Source organism: Columba livia, chromosome 4, assembly GCF_036013475.1.
Source record: "Columba livia isolate bColLiv1 breed racing homer chromosome 4, bColLiv1.pat.W.v2, whole genome shotgun sequence".
Classification (NCBI taxonomy): domain Eukaryota; kingdom Metazoa; phylum Chordata; class Aves; order Columbiformes; family Columbidae; genus Columba; species Columba livia.
The window spans coordinates 25,412,488-25,435,712 of NC_088605.1; the positions used below are offsets into that span (position 1 = coordinate 25,412,488).

General features: G+C 39.9%; 1 protein-coding gene across 13 annotated transcripts in view; it reads left to right on the forward strand.

The window, feature by feature from the left end:
* LIMCH1 (LIM and calponin homology domains 1) overlaps nucleotides 1–23,225 on the forward strand; it is a 180,961-nt gene that overhangs the window by 48,172 nt on the left and 109,564 nt on the right. For 11 of the 13 annotated variants that reach the window (XM_065060771.1, XM_065060768.1, XM_065060769.1 and 8 more), the window contains exon 2: nucleotides 18,711–18,781. In XM_065060771.1, the coding sequence (XP_064916843.1) occupies nucleotides 18,711–18,781 (71 nt within the window). The remainder of the gene's footprint in view (nucleotides 1–18,710; nucleotides 18,782–23,225) is intronic. The other 2 variants (XM_065060776.1, XM_065060777.1) reach the window with 1 other exon arrangement.

The following is a 23,225-nucleotide window of genomic DNA, read 5'->3' on the forward strand; positions in this document are numbered from 1 at the left end:
CCGAGATGGCAAATGTAAATTGGTGCATGAAATGTATTTTGTAGGAGCCTCCAGAACCAACAGTAGTTTGTTTTGAATCATAGGTGATTTTCTTACAACATAATGGTTATGAATTCTATATAGGGAAAGAAATTTTAGCTCTTAATTGCGGAGAAGGTTATTTATTTGCTTCTATAGTTGTAGGAAACTTACAGATAAATACTCAGTTTTCAGAAGTTCCTTAATTTTAGTGAAGAGTGCATTTGAGGAGGTTTAACATCTGTTTTTACAGAACTATTAGTCTAAGATTCTTGCATGTCTTTCTCTGTATGTCCTACATATTTTTTCCTTTTTTTTTTTTTTTTTTTTAACTGTAGAGAACAACCCCACCTCTAATGCATAAGTGTTTGTACCTGCAAATTGGGTGGCCTGATTTGTGCAAAGTAGCTGTATTACGTGAGAGACTGGTCCAGAAAAATAATTATATTTTAGAAGCTGGTGAAAGGTACATCGTTTTGTAAAACAATATGCTGATGAAATAGCTAGCCTCAAAGATAACATTTGAAAAAAAAGTCCTCATGCAAAAAGAGATTGAAAGTCCTGGCCAAGTGGCTGGGTTTGTATAATGCAGTTGATATGTCAAGATTTTTGTCTAAGCCAAGCAGCTCGTGGCTGAGCTGCAAACTGGACCCAGATACCTGTGTCTTAGGCATCATGACTCCAGGAGAACTTGTGTTGCCTGTAATGTTTGTCCTCCTGCCGAGATCCAGATTTCTGCAGGATTCACTGATGACCCTCAAGTCAGCCTGGGAGTGGTTGTGAAGTTTTTTCCAGCATCTGGTGGCGGCGTTGGGAAGGGAGCATCAGTGGAGACTGATGGTGGGAGGTGGCGTGACAGAGGCTGATCCAGCTGTGGCCGAGGGAGCTGCTGGGATGCAGGTGCAGGCATCTGGTTTGGGCTGTGAGCATAACAGGGAATTCCCTGTTTCCCAGCTTTTGGATCAGATAGCTGCTTTTATCTCATGCCTTGGTCATATGAGCAGCTAGGGTCTGGGAGGGGAGATAACCTCTCCAAAGCATGCATACATTTGGTGTGGCTCCACACAGTTCAGAACTTGCACAGCTGGATGTTTGTAAACTTTCAGTTTTAGAAGAGAGTTCATTTAGCCTTCTGTCCCAAGAGCAAAAAGACTGAATTTTGAGCCCAGTGGGAAATGTAGAAAATGTTTTAATTGCAGGAAGTACTGTTTTAATCTGAATTTCATAGATATATGTGTATAACAACGGCGACCTTTGGCTGGATTTTGTTTCTGGGCTTTTTCCTGAAGAAGAGTTAGATATTTAAAACCTATTAGATCCTCTTCAAAAATAAATTAAACTCTCAAACAGAATTCTGAGATGAAGCTTTGGCATCTGTTCATTGAATCAAATGAATATTAAAAAATTCCTAGCTAAACCACAAATGGTTACATGAGAAATACTAAAACGAAAAGCAGCTGAAATGTTTCCAAACACATTTTTTAAATATAAATTTGTTTTTATTTTGCAGCTTCCTTCAAATGCCTTCAATACGGGTTATGGTCAATGTTCAAATCCAGTTAAGTTATTCAGATTTTTTTTTGGTTTGTTTTATTTGCTACTTGACTTTTAAACATTCAAAGAATATAAAAATTGTATTGGGTATTTGTGATATTACTATTTAAAACAGCTTAGATGTGGCAGCCACTGATACCCATGAGACTGAAGTTTCTGACTGGAGTCAGCTGCCTGCCGTCCTGCATCAGAACCTGGTTAGTCACACACACATCACAGACACGGACACAAGCCACAAACCGTTTGTTAGTGGTGTATCCTCATGGTTTCAGCAATGTGTATAGATTCTTTGCAGACAATAGTCTTGGAAGGGGCCAGGGAACTGTTGCCCTTTCGCTTTCTGCTTTTCCTCCTCCCTTACACCCTCAGCCTGCACACTGGAGGCTCTGCCAGTGCTTCCCAGCTCCCTCCTACTCCCTGGGGTTGCAATCAGCCTAAGAGCTGGCAGGTTTATTGCTGATGTTTCTTTTTTTCTGAGCTAATTACAAACACCCTCATCAGTATCTTCTTCTGTGACTATGTTAAATTGTCTTTTTTTTTTTTTTTTTAATTTGCAGAGGTACTATTTCAGAGGGTTGTTTTAGGCGCTGGTCTCCTAGCATTAAGGTGACTTGGAGCAGAAATTCATTTTGTGCTGCGTTGTTGAGAATATGGAAATAGTTCTGACTTCTAAAGTATGGGAAAAATTATTTTAGTGGTATTTGTTTATGCTAATACTGCAGTCAGTACACACCTTGTTTTGTTTACTAAATATCTTCTGAGGACTGCAGATTTTGTTTGTTTTGATTGTGAGACATGTAAGTGTTGGTCCCTGGGAGGCTGCTCTCTGAATTTGCAAACTGATAAAACCTGTTGAATGTGTTAGGTGGAGCGATCATTTTGTCTGTTAAATTGTTGGTTTTATTTAGCTGTCGAATGAATGCAAATCAACAACATGAAAATTTATAAGCCTTTTATGTAGATAGATATAAAAATGATAGATTAGAGATAGATTTTAAAATTATTTTTGTGCATAAGGCCATCAAGAAGTTGTGTAAGATCTAGCAATAACTTGGAGAAAATCAACTGTTTATAATAAAATTGATATAATCAGGAAAACCTTTGTTTGATTTTTCCCATCTGGTCACTGCTGTTACTATGAGGGGAAGGAACAATGGGGTTTGTTTATTTTTGGGCACTTGAAAGAAGCAGCAAATCTCAACCTTCTTGCCCTGCATGGGAGTTACTGGCTGCAGACAGTAGCACCATCTTTAATTCTTGTACAGAAATGGGCTGCAAATAGCTGAGCTGGTTAAGACACAGCTCGCTGTTTAGAATGGAATGGCTTAGTTTTCACTAACCTTAATAGAAGTTGGGATGGTTGTTATTTCCGTTGGATCAAATACAATGTGCCTAACTGAAAATGAATGACAAACCAAACTGGAAGCTCAAGGGATGTACATTAATTTCCACTCCTGAGTGGAAATACTTATTTTCCATTCTTAGTGTAGAAAACTGGGTAAACCAGAGGAAATGTGCTACTATGACTATAACACCAACATTGAGACAATAAAAAGTGAGAAGATAGGTACATGGGTGGCAATAGCAAACCAGAAAGGTTTGAAGAGGGTCACAGCAATGTCAGGGAAGATAAAAGCATCATGAGCTAGCATTAGGAATAAACAGAAATAAACTTTGTATTTTCACTTTTGGTTGTGTCGGCTCATCTAAATGCATCAGCTTGGATTTCTGTTCTTTCTATTCATTGGGTTTTTCCTTGTTATCCACATGTGGTTTATTTCATAAGAATAAATCACAAGAGTTATGGGTCCTGTGTGATCATGTGAGTCACTGACTGTCCCTGCACAAGTCTTTAAAAAGACTTTGCCTTTCACCTGAGTAAGCACCTCTGCTCAGCTTTGCAAGGGTTATCTTGCAAATTGTTTTAGAAGAAACAAATGGCAGATTTGGGCATCTAGATGTAGTGGCCTGCTTGTACTTACGAGGTCTGCAAAAGATATCACCATCTGTTGGTGATGTAGCAAGGGTTATTTAATTTGTTCAATACCACTTTTTAATCTTGGCTTTAGACAGGGCCATTCCATTCTCCCTTGCTATCGAAAGCCAAAAAAAATGCTACTAAAATGCAAAAATATGAGATCGTTTAATCTGAAGCTTGTATCTACAAAATCCTGCTTCAGTTCCTCTAACAAGTGGCCAAAATCAGTCTTATCCTACAGAGTTAAGCTGAGAGAGGAGGGGAGAAAATGGCACAACTGAATCATGGAGAGGATGTGGGTTTGTGCAGCAGCTCAAGAGGCAGCTCAGGCCTACGTGGGGGGGTGCTAAACTCTGTTCAAAGCCTGACTTCAGTTGTCTAAATGTTCATTTGCATTTGCGATCTGGTTTACATTGTAAACCCTGCTATGTAAAAACAAAGTTTGAAAGCAATATATCTGGTTTTAGCCCAGTAACCCAAGACCACAAAGTAACTCAATTTTTATTAGTCTTGGAGAAAATTCTAGCACTTGCTGGCTTGTGGTTTGGATGCAATACATACAAAAATGGTATTATTTTTTCTGATGTTGAATCTGTTTTTTCAGGGTTTTTTTGTTTGGGTTGTTTTGTTTTTTTTTCAGAGTAGACATCCAATTTTGTTCCATTATATAATGATTCTTCAGAAAGGCAGTAAGAAAACACAATTAACTCTTGAGACACTATTTAACTTGATAATTTTGTATTAATGCAAATGCTTTTGCGTTACACAGTGTCAGGTCATGAAGATAACGTAATAACTAGCATGAGTGTTGTGAGACCTCTTCTCGTGTTCCTGGAGTTTGGACAAACATTAGTTTTGTAGTTTTTTGAGACAGCAGCTGTAGGAGTTAACCTGTATCAAAATGGTTTACATGTAGCTCCTAATGGATAAAGTACTTTCTGTCTGCAACTTTATTTTTATCCTCATGTGTCTTCTCTTATTTTTACCCAAGTCAAACTCTGAGAAAGCAGAGAAAAATTTTGCACAGGCTTCATCTGAGAGTGATATGCACAAAATTAATGGGATGCATTGCTATGCAGTCAAGTCATCTAGCACTGCTTGCCCTTCTCTTCCTCTGGCTGCCTCACCTCTGCCACTTACCAGGTGTTGAGGCAGCAGGAAGATTAACTTTCTCTCTTTTAACATCCCTCTATTAAATTCCTTTGTTCCCATATAAGAGTTTGTCCTACTAAGTGCTTGTAACTGCTGGTATTCTGTGATTGAAGGGAAACATTTCCTATTATTGCTGGAGGGTAAAAATCATTGGTGTTTTGAAAGGTAGAGAGTTCTCACTATAAACAAGTATCACTTCAAGCTAATTGGGAGGAAATTTCCAGCAGTTCTTTTGAGTGTGGAGTTAGAGCACAAAGTATGCAAAACGCTACAAAAGTGCTGGACTTAAAAGTTATTTGGCCAACCTTTGCAGTGTATGGTAAAAACAGATGGTTGGAGAGTGTGCTGGTATTTCTGTTTTGGCTGAAAAGAGCCAGCTCATACTCAGATACCTGGTGTCTCTCTTAACATACAAAACCGGCAATGGTAGGATCGGTACCAGAAGAAAAATTAGCTTTAAGATAGATTACACTGGCATAGCTAAATCAGGTGATGATTGCAAATGTATCAGCAGATCAGTCTTGGCAAAATAACATTGGTTTTCCAGTGGCCTCTCCAACTTCTTATAAACCTTTTCCTATTCTGGTGAGCAGTCTGCCCCTAGTCATGGAGTGAAAAATTAGAAAGCATATTCAGAAACTGGACTGACTGTTAAGATGAAACTGTTCAAATTTCAGTGAGGTGTCAACAGATGCTTTTGCTGCAAATAAACCTGTGTTTCTTGCTCTTTTTGTGTGTGTTTTTCTTTTTCCCTACTCATAGGAAGTCTCCAACACTTGTCCTTAATTCCAGCTGACAGGTTTTTATCAGACAGCTGTTCCTGGTAGCTTGCCGTGGGTGACTGCTGCTTCCAGCCTAAGCTGGGCAGTATTTAGCACGAGAGGTTTAGAATTTGTACCTATTAGAGTCAGCTGATTGCAAGAAACACTTTTAATTTTAGCCAGGGACAAAGAAGCTTTGGGTTCTTCCTGAGCTTTCGCTTTTAAAACATCACAGGTGTTTTCACCTGAAGTTTTAATATGGCTTTGGTGCACTTGCAGACAGTCAGGATTTAGAAATTATATGAACATGTGAACTTAGCAACAAAGCTCCTGCTGTCGTGCAGATACCTTTTCACATTAAAAAAATAAGGGGAGAGAAATGCAATTACCTATAAGTAAATGCCTTCTCAAAAGAATGTTATGCAGTGTTGTCAAAAAATGTTGGCTGATACACAGGATATCTCTATTATTTAAATATGTTGTAGCAGTTTTGTGTGTGCGTGTGAGGGGGGTTGTTGTGGGTTGTGTTTTTTTGTTTGAGTTGTTTTTTCTTTAATTTGTTTTGGTTTGTTTTTCCATGTTGTCTGTCATTTTGCTTGTAGATTAGGCAGGAGTTCCTGTATTGACAGTTCTGGTCCATTTTCTTGTTTGTAAGACCGTCGTGCTCTTCCACAGTTAGAAGTACAGTATTGCTGATGAGTGCCACATAACACTGTCAATACCCATGTACTTTTTAATGATATTTATTTGTCTTTATTAATAATTTAATCTACTGTTTGGATAATATGTGAAAATTTGAAATAACTTATTTAGCAAAGTAACTTAAAGAAACTTTATTTCCCTTTTTTTAATCGTTGTATGATTAATGAATAGTTTCAAGGTCTCTGGATTTTTTTTCAGATTTGAAGAATGTTGGTCAGTGTACATGAGTGTCAGGAGGTACAGGGGAAGCCAATGTGCTCATAAAGAACTTCAATCATACTTTTCCTCTCATTTTGACAGCTGAAAGTTGTGAATTAATCAACTAATTCTTAAAAATGCTTTGCAATGCAATGATGATAATATTAATCAAATATTATTACTTTTCCATGTTGAGTCCTGCATTTGAGTTGCCCTCTTGGCCTGAGTGAGGTACTCCAGATTGGTAACATGAGGGAAGCATTAAAATGTGCATAGGACAGGTCTGATTCTGCCAGGGAAGTGGCCAACTCAAAAGATTTATTGGAATTGTAGAAATGTAGCAAATGTTTTGAAACTTGCAGTTCTTATTGCTTAGATTGGAAACGTTAAACATGTTTTTAATAGGCTCCTTTTCCACTATTAAAGCATTACGGTGCAATAACTACATTCCTCTCAAGCCACTTTAGACTGTACTTTGTTTCCACTAATGGTAAAAATAAAAGTTACAGCAATTAAAATAGTTGTCGGGTTTTCTCCTCTCTTCAGTAATTTATTTACTACAAGGCTTAACTGACAAATTTTAGGGAAGGCACATTTCTTTTATTCTTCTGTCTGTGTTTGAACCAGATGCTTGATCTAATTGTTCCTAGTGTTTGCTTCACCCAGCAATAAACAGGGAAGAGAAGGTCTGTTAGTGCAGCTCATGGATTTGATAAGGAGAGGTTGCTCAGTTGGTGCTGTGCTCCTTGGACAGGCCTCTCGTGGCTTTGGAGCTGGTGCTGCTGGACCCGACGCTGCCGAAGTCCTGCATGATGGATGGGCCTGAACCCATAGAGGCAGCAGGTGCTCCCGCAAAAGAAAAGAGCAGTGTTTGTTATTGTTGTAAGCACCATCAATCCTTCTCCCTTTCTCCCTCTGTCCTCAGTGTCCTCCAAACAAAGTCTGCCTGTATCTGCAGCAGCAGGGGAGAAAAATAGCAACAACCCACCCTGTGTAATATTGCTGTTTTCTGTCTCAGGGGAAACCTGGTAAATAGGCCTTGATTTGATGCTGTGGATCTGTAAGTGGCATGTTTATCATTGCAAGGGACAACAATACTGATTTATGAACTCAATTTAGCAGAAAACTGTATTGGTACCTACGTGTAACCACTCTTTTCCAGCTAAATAGGATAAATGAAAAATGGCTTTCAATTCTAGTACTCATTATGCACTGCTCCTGTGGGAGCAATCTGCTGAAAGGTAGGTCTAAACATTCTCTAGTTGAGGAAAAATGTATTTTTGGGAGGAGGAGGGGAGAGAAGTAAATAGTGGAGAAGGGAGAAAGAAGAATAAGAGGTTCTTTTTCTTAGTTTTGTTTAAACTGATGGCTGTTCTTGTAAGTGTCTTTTCAAGAGCGGGCTGTGATCTGAAATCTTACAGAAGTACTTTCTTTTCTAGTCAAAGGCAGTCAAATCTACACTGTATCATGTCCACTTGCTCCAAAACATCAGTTGATTCTAGCTATTCTTAGGTGTTTCTCTTGTCTGGAGCATTAATGGCAGCCACTATTTCCTTCTGTAGGGCTATTGCCTCTCCTTTTAGGGTTTGGGACATGGGAGGCACAGAGCTGATTGAGGGAGAACAGAAAACCAGTTTACTCCAGTAGAGGCTGCAGAAGGCTTTCTATTTTGCTTGTAATGTCATCATAATTGGAGAGAAATAGTAGTTCTGTATCAACATACCTTCTTATTTCTTCTTTCTGTTTGTTTCTTCCTTTATGGCAGCATTATCTTTGTGGGTGTGTTGCTCCCTCCAGTTCTCATGCAAGATGTGAGGGGAGAAGAAAGGGGTTTTATCGTTGCTATAAGATGGGTAAAATGAATGAGAGTGTCACTGAGAACCAGTAATTGTTTGTGGATTGCAGCATTATTACAATTTCTTTTGGTTTCTAGAGTATCTGGCAGTAGAGATGGCATTTGAGGAGCAAGTCTTCTGATTGCTTGTTCTATTTCTTGCTCCTTGGTCAGCTTTGTCACGGTTTCAGAGCTGGTGCTTCTGGAGCCATTGCTGTCAGTGTGCAGCAAAATGCTGTAGGTGCCTTGCCTCTTCGATGGACCCCTTGTATGTCTGTTATAGGTTATGCCCAATCCTTGTCTTTGGCCCCAGCTCCTGGATGAACTTTGGACCCCCACTGTAGCCTTGTTTCCAGTCCTGCCTCTGGTTCTGTCTCCTTTTGCTCCTGACTGGACTCGCTGAACAGACCCCAGACCCAGTTCATCTCTTTGCCATGTCTGGTGCCACAGGTGGGCCTTGTTACCAATACCTGGCTTTACCTTCCACTTCATGCCCTGTGTGACCGTTGCATTGTTGAGGACATAGCCTGTGCTGGGACCATCCTTGTCTTCTGGTTTGCCTGCCCTTGGAGAGCAGATGGCCCTTGCTGCTCCCTGACAGCACTATGAGCATAGCATCACCCTTGCTTGGTGGACAAATGATGTTTAAAAACTGGCTTAGCTGGAAAAGCATTCAGAATGTGAATGCTTTTCCTTAACTCTGTCTCTATAGAGGCAGGAACAACACAGATCTGCATCCAAAGAGTTATTAATGAAGGTCTCAAAAGTGCGTGACTGAATTAAGGTTAGCATGCTTTCTGCAGGAAAGTGGCTAATTTTTCTTCATTCAGGGATTTTTGAAATGCACATTTTTTTTTTCCTGTTTAGAAGCTGGTAGTTGTGCGTTTTGTTTGCAAGTGACTACAAAGCTGTGGCACGCAGCTCTGTTCCTGCTGGAGAATGTGCCAAGTGACGATCCAGAGTTCGGACGGAACATCCAAGGAGCTCAGATATTGCTCTCAGAGGTGTTGGGTTTTTTGGTTTTAGTTTTTTTTTTTCCTCTTTCCCTTTTATTTGAAAGGAGTGAAGTTTTGCAGAGTTACATTGACAGTAGATAGAATTATGCTTTTCAGTGGTATCTGTATGAAGTGACTTATTCCCCATAGGCAGTTTCCTGCTTTGCTTGCTTTGGACTTCCAGCCTTATTGTCTGGAGCACCAGGTCTTAAAATGCCTTGCTGAGCTATACTTATATATATATATATTTAAATTGTACAGACTCTAAATGGGACACCTTACACATGGACTTGTCTTATGTGACTTGATGACATTAAATTTAAAAGCTTCAAGGTAGACTGCTGCCTAGTGATGCTCATCATTGGCATTTCAGAGGCTCCACTGAGACCTAAATACATTGTCATCTTTAAATGCCTGGTTAAATTCAGTAATGATTTGCTCAAGTGAACACCTAGTTTCTTCAAAAAGGGAAGCTGGTGTCTCCTAGCAAACATTTTTCTTTGCAAAAGCTCAGTATTTACTGAGCTTTGGTAGTCTGTTGACAGTGGTTAATGACAAGCTGAAGTGCTTCTAGTATTGAGCCTCTCTAAATTGCAGCTTCCTGTATGAGGATATTCTTATCTTTGTCCAGCTTTAAATGTATGCAGTTTTAAAGTTGCCTGCCAAAATGCACATTCCTGGCAAAAATCAACGTGCTGGTGTCAAAAATTCGCTCATCCAAGAAGTAACAGCGCAGTGGTCTTGTAAAACATAAATGCAGTGATAATATAAAATAGGGTTAGAGCAGTGTGAAGTGGGGATTAACAAATCTAGATACTACAGTGATCCCATCATCTCCTACAGAGCTGTTGATCTCTTCATTGCTCTGGGGGTGAGACAAGCCATTGGGCTCAATGAGGAGTCTGCTGCCTGTGTTTTGCTTTGCTTCTGCAGCTGTAATTAGTTGATGGAGCTTTAAACACTTCTGATTCAGGACTGTCTAAGCTTTCTAAAGCTGGAGGAGAGGAAACAGAGGGTTTTATTAGCAGATGCTTCAGTTTCAACATGTAGATGATGCAATGTAGCAGATATTTTGGAGGAGCAGTTTTCCAAGACCACTGCCACTAGAAAAAGGAGTTAAAGGATAAACCAATGTCCATTCTAATTCCTTGTTATTTTAGAGATGGCCAGAAACCCAATTTTCCTGTTTTGCTGGATAGTTGCTAGTGTAATCAACCTGAGGCAAAGGAAAAAATTTCTCCTGGCCTTTGCTAAAAAAGCTGTGGCTTGGTGGTAAAATGTGATGATGCTGGCATGTATTGGTCTGACAGCTACTCTGAGTTCAGTAGCTAGAGCTTGAGTTATCTCTCTCTCCATCAGCACTGATTCCAGCTTCAAGAAGTGTCGTGTTAGGGAAATAATAACAGCTACATCAATAGTTACTGCTATTGAGTCTAGTCTAGTTGCCTGTATACACTTTGCTTCTTCATGCAACTAAAGAGGGATGGTAGAAGGCAGTGCAGTTACTTCTCTGCCCATGGCAAGCCCCTGGAGATCACACTCAAGAGGTTGGTAAATTCATAACGATTTTAATCAGTCTTCCACTTTTCAGTTAGCAGACTGCTTGTTTAGCCTGATGGGGTAGGAAAATGAGACCCTGGGAAAAGGTGTTCATCATAGCTAGTAATTATTAGTCATCTGTTCCTCTTCCCTTCAAGGTGCAGGAGCCACCATTAAGTACTGGTTCACCCTGAACTGGGATAGGTTGTGCAGTAGTAGAAGAGGGAACCAAACAGGGAGCTTTCTCCAGAGGGTGTAGAGGAACAAGGCCAAGCTCCCCGGACAGCCAGGACTAGATTAAGCAAGGATCTCAGATTGACAAGGTGTGTTCTGTGCTCTTTTCTTCTGGTTTGTTGTGCTTGTCGACTCCACATTGAACCTGCTAATCCTGATCTTTGCTCCTCTGACCACCTGTGTGGAGTCTTGCTTTTCCAGAAAAGAGTACAGAGCTAAAGAACATATAATTATGGTAAGATCTAGCTTCCATCAGATGCAAGTTATTTTCCTGAAATAATGCTTCATTCCTCTGTCTACCTAGTCAAGAAGGAAGATGAACGCTTGACTGATAAATCTATGGCAGGAGCCTACAACCCCCTCTTCTTTAATTCACATTAAAGACAGCAAAAATATGATTGATCCCACAGTACAGGAAATAAGTTTTTCTCATAGAGCCTTTTTTTTTTTTTTTTTTTTTAAAAAAAAATTAGCAATGAAAAGAACCCTAAATTGAACCACTGATTAAAATCAGGTATCTTAGGGTGTTCTGTCATGTCTGTCATCTGGTATCTAATTTTGATAATACTGCTTGAAGTACAGATAAGAAGTTGGTTACCCATAAAGCAATGATGCAATACCAATTTACTGACTGTCAAATACAAATGTAAATGCAACAAGTGACCTGCTGCTAGGTGAAGCTCTCAGGGTTTGTGCTGCAGCCAGAAGAAGTCTGGCTGAAGTCGCTTTTAAGTTCTCTCCTGCTGTGCTTTGCTCTTTTTCTCCACACAATATTCAACCTCCAATGAAGCATTTTCTGCCTCACCCCACCTCAAAGGAAAGGCTGACACATTTGGCAATGCACCTGGGAATGTATACAAACAGCATTAGGGAGGGGAGATGGAAAAGGAGGTTGATCTTACTCTCTCATGAAATTTTAACACTCCTTAGCAGCTTGCCAGCCAGGCAGGATTATACTACCAGATGTCCTGGCAGAAATGTGCGTGGCTCTGTGAGATCATAAATCCAAACAACGTATGGCAACCTTGCGTGTATGATACTGCTTTTAGCAATGCAGAATTTCCGTGTGGAAAGCTCTGGTGATGGGGGCAGGATTAGTAAGGACAAAACCTTCCCAGACTTACCTTTAAAGCCTTAGGTAGGTAATAGCTGCTGATGGTGCCATACGTTGATGGGAAAAAGAGGAATATAGAGATGCCTGTGCTTTATCAGCAGCAATAAGCCTCGTTTGCTTGCAGTTATCTTCTCCTTTCCTGTCTTGGCCTTTCAGCAGGCAGCATGGTAGTGCAGTTGCTCAGAGGCTGATCTCTGCTCTCTGTTGATGCACACAAAAACACTGAGAGATTGTTGTTAAAGACCTGTGAAACTGAAGGCCTGAGTCAACAGACCAGCACTGCTGCAGCAGTTCTGAGCTGGCTTGTGGTTTGTCTTGAGTGTCAGAGTCTCTGTTGTCTTCATCTTGGTAAGTTCTTATTAAATAGGAAGAACAAGGATGGTGGAGGCCTGTTGTAGAAGTTTGTGTCTGGTGCATTTATTTTCCTCTTCTTTTTGTGTTTCTTTTGCCATGTTTCCTAAATGGAGTACTAACTGAACCTGTTCTTTTAGTCTACACATTAAATATAATTGCATGTGTCCACTCACAGGATCGTTTCCTTCACTATGCAAAGAACTGGAAAAAATTAGCTGTTGTGTGTGTTTGTTTGTTTGTTTTTTAGCTGTCGCTCCCTTCATATGAAAGAGCACTCACTGGCATCATATGGCAAATAAATAATTCATTTGCTGAGGACTTCCAATGCCTTTGGTGGCCCAATGTTGAGTATGTTTGTATCAGTGGGTATGGTTTTCCCATGCTATGCATTGACACCAAACTATCAGCTAACCTAACTGACAATGTAGCAGATGGAAATTTAAAGCAAATGGAAGAGAATATGCTCTCCTTTGGTTTGTTCTGTTGTTGATAGAAAAAAATTAAGTTCCTATGAAGTGTGAAAAAGAGCAAGTCAACCCTGTGGCTCTTTAAAGAATAGTGCAAGGCTGAATAGCTACAGGAAAAGAACAAAGGGGACTTCAGCATGGCTAGTTAACTTTGCAAATTGCAGTTAAACTTATGTGACCAAAAAGTGGAAGATCTGAAAATAAATAATGTTAAGTGCTTTATTTGCAGGTTAATCTTGCTACCCAAGTGTGAAATCTCTCCCTTCCTCCCATGCATTCTTTACATTTTCAAGTTCTGCACCACAGAATTTTGGGGGTTTGTTGCTGGCTACATTAGTCATTCTGAGCTCATGCTAGTTTTGTCCTGAAGAGCAGAAATACACACTAAAGATATTTAAATTTGTCGTCATTTTATTTATTTTAGTAATAAATTACCTCAATACTGCAATGCCTTGGAAAGCTTTGTGCAGAGTGCTTGTCGTCATCCAGCTTTCCTTGAAGATAGGTCCACCTGGACCAGTGTTTGTAGCTCTTGGGAAGTTCCATTCATGCAGTCTTCAAGTTCATCTGTGCTAAATCAACTAGCTTCCTAATATTTGTAGTAAAGCTGTTTAGGACTGGCTTATATTGCTATAATTATAGCAATTTAAATCCTTCTGCCATGTAGTAAGAGAGAGGGAGTTCACGCATAGACTGTGTTCTGTTCACTTCTGCAGACAGAGCAAAGCATTGCATGTGCAGGACATGGCAGAACCAGGAGCTGGTGAAGGGTCTCCAAGTCCTCTTGCACTGCCATGGCAATGTGGTACAACTCTAGTCTGTAAACACAAATCACAGAATCATTTAGGTTGGAAAAGACCTTTAAGGTCATTGAGTCCAACCATTAACGTAAAACTGACTAAAAAGCTGTCTTTAAATTCATCACTGTTGTTTATTTCAGAAATCTCTATGCTACATGAAAAAGGAATTTAACTTGCATATTCCTGTTATTAGCTCAAGTGATATGTCAGAAATGGGGAATTAGGAATTTATTACTTTAGAGGTAATCCTAATGCCCTAAAAACTCTCATGCTTCTTTTGGTGGTTTGTGTTCCCTGCTTCTTATATGATACAGTGTTTTCTATTTAAGTACCTGTTGTTATTACAGTTTAGGCTTTACTTTCACATCTTCCTGAAGTAAAAGCAGTATGTTTTCTAGTTAAGTAGCAGGTTGGGCTTTTTTCTTAAAGTAAAAAATTATTTTGGGGAAAACAGTGGTTGTACAAAAGGGAAATACAGTGTACACAGGTACAAAGAAATGAACGGTACCAAACGTTTTGAAAAATCTTTCTTTCCTTGCTGTCATGCTTCACAAACTCTCCAAAATGCGTCATGAGTAACAAAGACCTCTCCCTGCTGTGCCTATACTTTTGTTTGCTGCTCTACAGGCTATTTTCAGATGTGTACCTAGAAAATTAAGCTAACTATTTCCATAGTGTTGTCCCCGATGACTTTGTGTTTATTCAACTACTTACATCTTGTTGGCTGAGATAAATTTCACCTGAGGCCAGCATTTGCTCACTAATTTGTCACCTATTCTTTTTCATGCCCTTTAGCTATTTTGACACCAGAGGCTTTGCAAGTTCCATCTCAGGAAGCACCAGCAGCAATACAAAACGCAAGAAAAACAATGTGAACTGAAGCTTAGTGAAAATAGAGTTGTGTAATATGGCAGTGGTTAGTGGCTGGATGACAGCCATCCTCGATGACATAAATTTAGTGGCATGCGTAACTGCAAAGAACAAAGGAGTTAATCAGCAATAATACTGTATATAAGAAGTGTTACTGTGTGTAAACACATATTAAAGTTGTTGCCATAAGCCTGTGATAGAGTCAGTGTGCTGTGGTCTAGGCTCCTAACATTCCTCTTGGAAAAACTTTTATTATTCATCTTAGGTTTGTTTTCTGGGCTGTTAAGTGTCAGTGAATCTGAGAAATGTGTCTGGCAGTCAAATAATTGCCCTGGTTTGAAGACGCTTGCAGCTTTTTACAGAGAAGAAAATATCATCCAGATGATGAATAAAACCAGCTCCTCCTTGCATAAATGAAGTACAAAAATAAATTAGATTGTGTTTCGCCTCTGTTCCTTTTTTTTTTTTTTAAGTTACAGTATGATATAGAAAGAAAGCTCTTTTCCTCTAAGCTTTATAGAACTTATTAAAGAAGTGGCTTTTTTTTTATTTTTTTCTTTTTCTTTCTGTAATCATCAGCAGGGTACAGCTTGTGGTTTGCCTTTGAGGTGCATTGTTCTAGCTTTTAGTCTCTGCAGTGCAGGGGTACAAGTATACTGGCATTGCAGAATTGAGTAGGGAACTCCTGTGGATCCTGCTTCTTCCTGCACTGTCTGAGTGTGCTGGTTTGCACCGTTCACTGGGGGTTTCATCCAGCAGTCAGACTGGAGGCTTTTTTTCCAGAGAAAGAAGAAGATAAGCTGGTAGGAACAGACCAGTGCTTCGATTTATGCCAAGAACATTGTCCTGTGACTCTTGCAATGAATCTGTGATACCACAGCTAATACATGTGCTTTCCTTTTTACTTGGGCTTGGGCAAACTTTAATATGCACTTAACTATGTGATATTCTGTTTACAAATAAGAGAGTGTCAATTCTTTTGCCTGAAGTCACTTTAAATCCTCACTTCTCCTGCTGTCAGTGCCCTGAGCACAGGTTGTCTTGGACACGTGCAGGTGGCTGGCCTGTGGCTCTGCTGAAGTTGTTCCTGAGGGCACAGCCCAAAGTGGCCTCCTGCAGACAGCCAGGTGTATGTGTGTGTGCATGCACATGTGTACATGTGTGCATACACCAAGAAACTGAGCTCTGATTTTCTCTGGAAAAGGGGCACCCAGCTTCTTGGTTCTCTCAGTCCCCTTTCGGGTTATGTTTGTCACTTATAATGTCATTTTCATGCTTATTTTTAGTTTCTAGATTTCTTTGTTGAACTGTCCTTACATTTTAATTGGTTAAATCTGGAGGCTTGTAGCTAATTACTGTTCTGTCTCTGCAGCTGGATCATCTAGAACAGGCATAAATCTTTCCATGCCTCATTTACTTCCAGTTCCTCTTCAAACAGACATGCACTGTTCCTAGACCTTCCTGTCTTTCCTCACTTGCTGTCAGTTTTTGTTGTACCTCTCACTGGCTGAATTATTGTTCCAGCTGTGCATTTGCATTTCATGATTTTATTCACGCAGCCAGAAATTATGTATGAAACCTTCCTACATCAGCAGTAATGACAGCAATCCTTAGGTGATAGCTTTTGGCAGTGTCCTGGTTTCAGCTGGGATAGAGTTAATTTTCTTCCTAGTAGCTGGTATAGTGCTGTGTTTTGGATTCAGAATGAGAGTAATGTTGATAATACAGTGATATTTTAGTTGTTGCAAAGTAGTAGTCAAGAATTTTTCAGCTTCTCATGCTGTGCCAGGTGCACAAGAAAATGGGAGAGGTCACAGCCAGGACAACTGACTCAAACTGGCCAAAAGGATATTCCATATCATGTGGCATCATGCCCAGTATAAATTTTCGGGGAAGAAGAAAGAAGTGGGGGGAGCATTTGGAGTTATGGTGTTTGTCTTCCCAAGTGACCGTTATGCGTGATGGAGCCTGGCTTTCCTGGAGATGGCTGAGCACCTGCCTGCCCATGGGGAGCGGTGAAGGAATCCCTTGTTTTGCTTTGCACAGCTTTGCTTTATTTATTAAACTGTTTTTATCTCGATCCACAAGTTTTCTCCCTTTGACTCTTCTGATTCTCTCTCCCATCCCAATGGGGGTGTGGGGTAGGGAATGAGCAAGTGGCTGTGTGGTGCTTGATTGCTGCCTGGGGTTAAACCTTGACAGGCACAAAGATTCTTACCTGAGTTGTGCTAACAGTTTCAGTACTGCTCCCTGCTGAATGAGGGTATTCAACAAACACATAAAATGATTGCCTTCCATAGCTGGAACATTTGATGTTGAGGAGTGAAATATGATGACTGTAAATTTATTTTTGTTTTTTTCCTTCATAGATGAAAAAAACACTACAAGTCAGGCTGTTATGAAATAGTTCTTCCTACTCCTTTCTATACTGTACTTTATTCTATGAATGAAATAAAAGTCAGTTTTGATGTACTCTATCTATCATTCATTCCAAATGCTAATGGTTTTATTGTCATGATTTCCCTCTGTCCCAGCAGATCAAGATTAGAGACGATTTACTATGATTAGTGATAGTTTAGATGATTAGAGGTCACTTACTATTGGCAAATTGCATCTGGTTTCTTCTGAGGTATGAGTGCAACATAGTGCCTTGGTTCTGCTTCATGTATTTGCACAAAATATGATTGCCAACTGATGTCTTTATGATACACTGTTCAGGGCATGGGGGGGGGGGGGTTAAAGTTTGTGCACTGTCATACCAGTTTGCTGGGAGAAGTTCCTTCACATTGAAAAAAAAACAAGTGGGGGATTAGGTTTTAGGCTTTGCACTTGTACTTCAAAAAAAGTGTTGCTCTCTGTCTAAGACTGTGCATAGCTATAACCAGCATTTGTGAAGCTGGTGCATTTGCGAATCCCGTGGGAAAGTGCCAAACGTGTCAGTTTTTATAAATTGCTGTCTTTATGACAGGAAACTGGGAGGGAAAGGGACTTGTATCTGAATGGAACAGCAAGGAGAAAATGGGGACATAAGGACAGATGTGTTCCCAAGTCACTATTCTCTCTGGTGGAAGCAACGCCCAGAGCAAGGGTCTTGCTGAAAGATTGGATGTGAGCCATGAGAATTCTCTAGGCATCCGGTAAATGTTTTGGCTGGGTGAGGAGAAGACCTCCTGGAGGACAATTAAAAATGAGGCAGGTGGTTTTTTTTTCCTTTGTTTTGTTTCTGTTCAGTGCTCTCCAAACAGAGCAACTATTTTTATATATTTGTTGGTGGTAATAAAAAGTATTCTTTACTTTTAACTGAACACGTCATTTGTTGAGAATGTTTTGAGGATGAATGGCAAGCCATTGTCAACATGGTAGTGAGTCATAAATGGGGGTTCAGTCATGCTTGCAGCATCCAACACCCTCAGGCAAGACTGGGATTCCTAGACAGTTCCTAGATAGTCCATCCCTTAGCAGCACAGACTGGCTTAAGAGCTCGTCATGCAGAATGTACCTCCTGGTCCATGCACCCCTGGCAGGCTGCAGACTATGAGCAGGTGCCTAAACCTTGGCCCCCACCAAGTTTGTATTCACACACTCAGTTGACTTTGTGATGTGAAATATAATTTAATGTGACCAGGAGTTTTGTGGCATGTATCTGAAAGGCTGTAACTCATGCAAGTACTTTCAATTGCCTTTGCTTATTCGACAGAAGTGATAAGTTAAAGGCCAAAATCTCAAGCCTGGTACAACATTTTTAATGTGGTGCAAAAAAAAAGCAGTAAGAATACATAGTTTCTGTAAACACAATAGTTTTAAAATTCAGAACACTATAGAATAAAACTTTTAAAATATTCTGAAGATTACATTGTAGTTTTTGGTCTGTTGTTTTGGGGTTTTAATTCTAGAAAACATCTCTGTTATAATCTCTTAATTTCACTGGTCAGAGAAAATGCTTTGTTCTATGTGTTAAGTAGCTTGATGACATGGGAAGGAGGAAGTTGGTTGACGGACGCAACTTAGTCTTTTGGCAAGGCCTGTAAAGCTCATATGTTTCCTACGGGGCAGATGCTTTAACTGAATGTTATTAATTGCTCTTGTAAAGTACACCTTTTAACAGATGTCATTTTTCTGTTTTCTTCTACTCTTTTGCAGCAAGTGACAGGCAGAAGTTTTGGTGAGAAGGATTTTCGTTCTGGGTTAGAAAATGGCATTCTTCTGTGTGAGTAAGTAACACTTACAGTTTTGAGCCTTGGATACAATCTTGACTAAAGCTGAAATGAACTTTAGCTAGTATGTCCTATTGTTGGTTTCCTTTTGCATGTTTTGACATTGTGCACACTGGTATTTCACTGCAGCATCATTTCAGTGCCAAAGCTATTCTTATGGTGAGGAATGAAATGTGGCTTAAAGAAAACAGGTTTTGCGAAGTACTTCCCTCACTCCACCCCAGCTCCTTAGTTATGTAAAGTAAAAATGATGTTTGCTTTTTTGTTTCCTTTTATTTAAAGATGTTAACCACAGATTGGCAAATGGTGTTCCACACCTGCCTGCAGACGTCTCTGCTACAGTAAAACATTTTGGACCAACTCCAGGTCCAAGTACTGTCAAGAGTTAGCCATCTCAATACCATCAATATTCAGCTGCTTTTGTAGTTTCTGGAAAGGTTAGGCATCCTGTAAATTTTACCTAAAGGTGTATTTGAATGATGTGTTCCGTAGTTTTTGAACAAGAGATGCAAGTTAACTTTTGCTCACTTGTCTCTGGTTTTAATAGCTTGTTTTTAGGCAGAGTCTTCCAAAAACATATTGTGGGGTTAGATGCCAAAGCTGGTGATTTTAAGAGCAATTCAGAAGTGTGCCCTAATGCCCTTAGTTCTTTGAAATTCCCATGCAGGGTGTCAAGAGTTTGGATCTGAATCACCTGTATGGACCGATTTCTTTCTCTGGCATGCAGGGTTGTCACTGAAGTTGGTAAAAGCTGTCTTGCACATCAGAAGGATGAAGCTATGGCAGCTATTGGTTAAGTTTTTTACTGTGAAAGCTACTGAAACCTGGAAAACTGTTTTCAGCAGTAGAGGTGAGGTGATATCCTGTAACTCAGCTCTAGGTAGCTTACAATAGATGTAAAACCTACGTGTGTAAATACTGTTGTATATCTCACTGGTGTCATTAATCAGACAGCTTGAACTTTAGCTGTTAAAGGGGAAAAAAACACAAAGGAAATGATATGATCTGGTTTGATTGTAGTTGCGTGTCTTTGCTGACGAGTTGCTTTGGGAGGAGGGAGGTAGTTGTTGATCAAAAGTTGTGTAACTCGGAAGGAGTATGTAGTTTACCTCTTTGTATCGAAGGGTGTTGCTTCTTGCACAAGATCTCTCTCCTCTGTGTGTTCACGGGAAGTACTGTGTGCTGAATCATTTCACAGTGCTCTTTAAATGTTAAGCTTGAATTGTGTTGCATGAAAAATAAGAGATGTGTGTTTCAAGATTAGATTGTAATCTTATCTGCAAGTAAGCAGAGGTAGTCTGATTTAAGTGCTGTAAAATTTAAAGAAGTACAGCTTAACTAACTAATGTTTTGCTAATGAAATGCCTAAATATCTATTTCTTAAGAGGCTGTGAGCTTCAATAAAAGCAGGTTGTGCTACTAAATTGCTCTGTGATGTTGGGCAAATTGCTTGTCTTTGTTTACCACCTGTGGATCTGTGCAAACCAATCTGAAGTGATCTGTCTCTGCAACCTCAAATGTGAGAGACTGTGATGTTTGTATTGCATCCCGTTCCTGGGAGCTGCGGCTAGTGCATAAAACTGTAGGCTACAGAGCATTAATCAGAGAGCTACCAATGTGGCCTTCAATTTTGGCTTTCTGATGATGAACAAATTATGAGGCCAACAATAAAAGTGTGCTCCTCACTGGTTCTGAGTCCACTGTAAAATAAAGAACTCAACAGAAATTTGGCGTGTAACACTGAGAGCTCTTAATGTATCTTCAAAAAGTAAAGGTTTCAGCGGGTGAAGCACTGGTAGTCAATTTTTTATCTTTTGCTCCATGGAGAAGTGCGAGTGAAGCTGCCACAGGCAATATTGTCTCTGTAGAAAGGAGTTTTCTGGTTTATCAGGGACTTACCTGGGCACATCATGAACAAATCTAGCAGTATGTAACATCTCTCTCAAACTCTTTCCGATCTGTTATGCTGTCATCAAAGCTGACCTTAACAAGCAGATGCCAATCCAAACTCAAAGTCCCTGGTAAGCTACTGAAGAGAGAAAATATTGCTCCCTTAACTTTCTGAAGATGGAAGAATTCATTGCCTTTGGTTTGGTTTATTTGATTTGTTCAAATTTTAGGGAGAAGCTAAACATGCCTCAGTTTATCTCCACAGGACAGTACTCACTGCTAAGGTCATTAACTGGCAACTCATAGCCACACACTTGTGCAGTGATGTCCACGTGAGCATGGAGTGGTGCTTACTTCCACATGGATGTTTCAGTGTTTTCCTTGCCTGTTGTATTTCTGCAATGAGGACTGAAAGTAAACTTGAGTGCTGAGGGATCCCAGCACCTAGAGGACTGGAAACTGATGTCAATAACAAGGATGGAGCCAGTATGCCCTGAGTCTCTCAAACATATCTCGAGCTTCCCTCGGACTTTGCAGGCATTTTGCAGAAGGGAGGGGATAGGCAGTAACCACCATGCTTCAGGCCACTCCTCAAACAGTCAGACAAGTCATGACCAAAATGGCACAGGGGCTATCTTTGCCTATGTCTAAAGCAGAATTGTTGGAGCTTTAGGTGCAGCAGTGCCAGGCTTAACTTGGTGTCAATGCCTATGGCCTAGACATCCTGTAAATTCAAGCAGACATCACTACAGAGGTTATAAATTATTCATTCAGGGCTAGCAACTATCCACATATTTTAATAAATGAAAACTAATCCAACTGTGCAATGCCAAAAGCTTGGACTGTTGGGAGGACATGTTATGGACCACCAGCCTGACCAGCAGAGCTGCCCCTGCCCTGCACCTCGTGCTGCCTCTCTGGTGGTGCTCACCCTGTGGCTGGCATCTAGGTCTGGCCTCATTACCATGCTTTTATAGCTTGCTGCACTCAACTCGGGAGCTGAGGAGCATATTTAAACAATGCAGGATGCTATAAAGCGGCAAGTTGACAGATGAGAGTAACACAAGCCCTTCCTTTTTGCTGGCTATTGAAAGCGTGCTTGTCCAGTTGCCCTGACGGTGCCGGCTCTAATTGTTCGCCCAGCTGTGCTAAGAGGCCAGTGACTACAACTTCTGTTTGTCTGAAAGGAGTTCTTGGCTTCTCAGCGTAGCTGTCTGACATCAGTGCAGATGGTGATTTCAGCAAGGGACATCATAGCTAGGCAGAGACAATTCTCACTCTGTTCTTGCTTTGTGTATTAAATTCGCATATGCAAAGACTGAGGAGTTTCCTGGCTACACTTCTGCGTGGTGGGCAAATGATGTGCCCTCCTGGGAATGTGGTGGAAAGCTTTGTGAGGCAGGAATACGACACCAGCAGTAGGAAATATCACTAGAAATCCCCAATTTCCACTCTAGCGCATGTTTTTTGTTTTTTGTTTTTGTTTTTTTTTTCTGTTTTTTTTTTCTTTCTCTTCGTTACATGGCTTTAACATTGAGGTTTGACCTAGATATCATAAGAAGCTAGAGGATTAATCAGGAATAAATTAGATCTGGTTGTTGCAATGCTTAGGTGTTCCTCTTCCACAGCAAAATATCAGCAGAATTAATTTGGCTTTGCAGTGGAGTCCAACAGCATCATGATTGTGTGTCATACCTTGGGTCCTGCATGTAGAACATTGTAGCTGCACGTCTGTTTTATGAATGCATGTAAATCAATTCATAGCAGTAAATGCAGGTATAATAAATCTTCAGTTTTTCTCAAGCATGAAAGTTCTAACAAATATTTAACTGCATACCTTCAGAAACCACAGCATAAACATATCAAAGTGACAGAGGAATAACTGTTTGTGATTAAATGTGGGTGTCACTTGCATATACAATTCTGGATATCAATTTATGAGCATTTTCCCAAACTTTTCTTTGTTTCTTAGAGATGCTTGTTTTGTATATTGGCACATAGTGTTAACCTAGTAGGATGTGCAGAAACAATGCTAATTGTTTGAAACCAGGATTCTTTGACTCTGTAACTTTTTATTTATTTTTTGAAGGAGCAAATATGAAGGTATTTACTGGTTTGAAGTAATCTTGGTAAAACTGGATATGTACAGTGAATGAAGGAAAAAGTTTTATACTTTTTCTCATGTAGGACAATGTGCAGGAAAGGCAGTTCCCTTCAGATGTGCATGTTAGCAATATATTCTCTTAAAAAGTGCAAGAAAGATTTTTATGTTTTAAATTTTTTTTAAAAAGTGAGTTAGTCATGCACAAAGATTTTTTTTTATAGTATTTAAAGAGAAAAGTGAAGTGTTGCTGTAAAGCTGAGTGAGCTGAAAGTGGTTGTGATCAAGAATTACTTAATGGGATTTATCGTTTACTCTGTCATGAGAATAATTTTCATCTATAAATAAGAAATCTCCTTGGCTTGTGTTCTTCCTGTCCCTGGTGATGAATGAGCTGCTTTTTCTCAGACAGCAGAGTTTCTTTGGGCTTGTATCATGGTTATAGTGCAT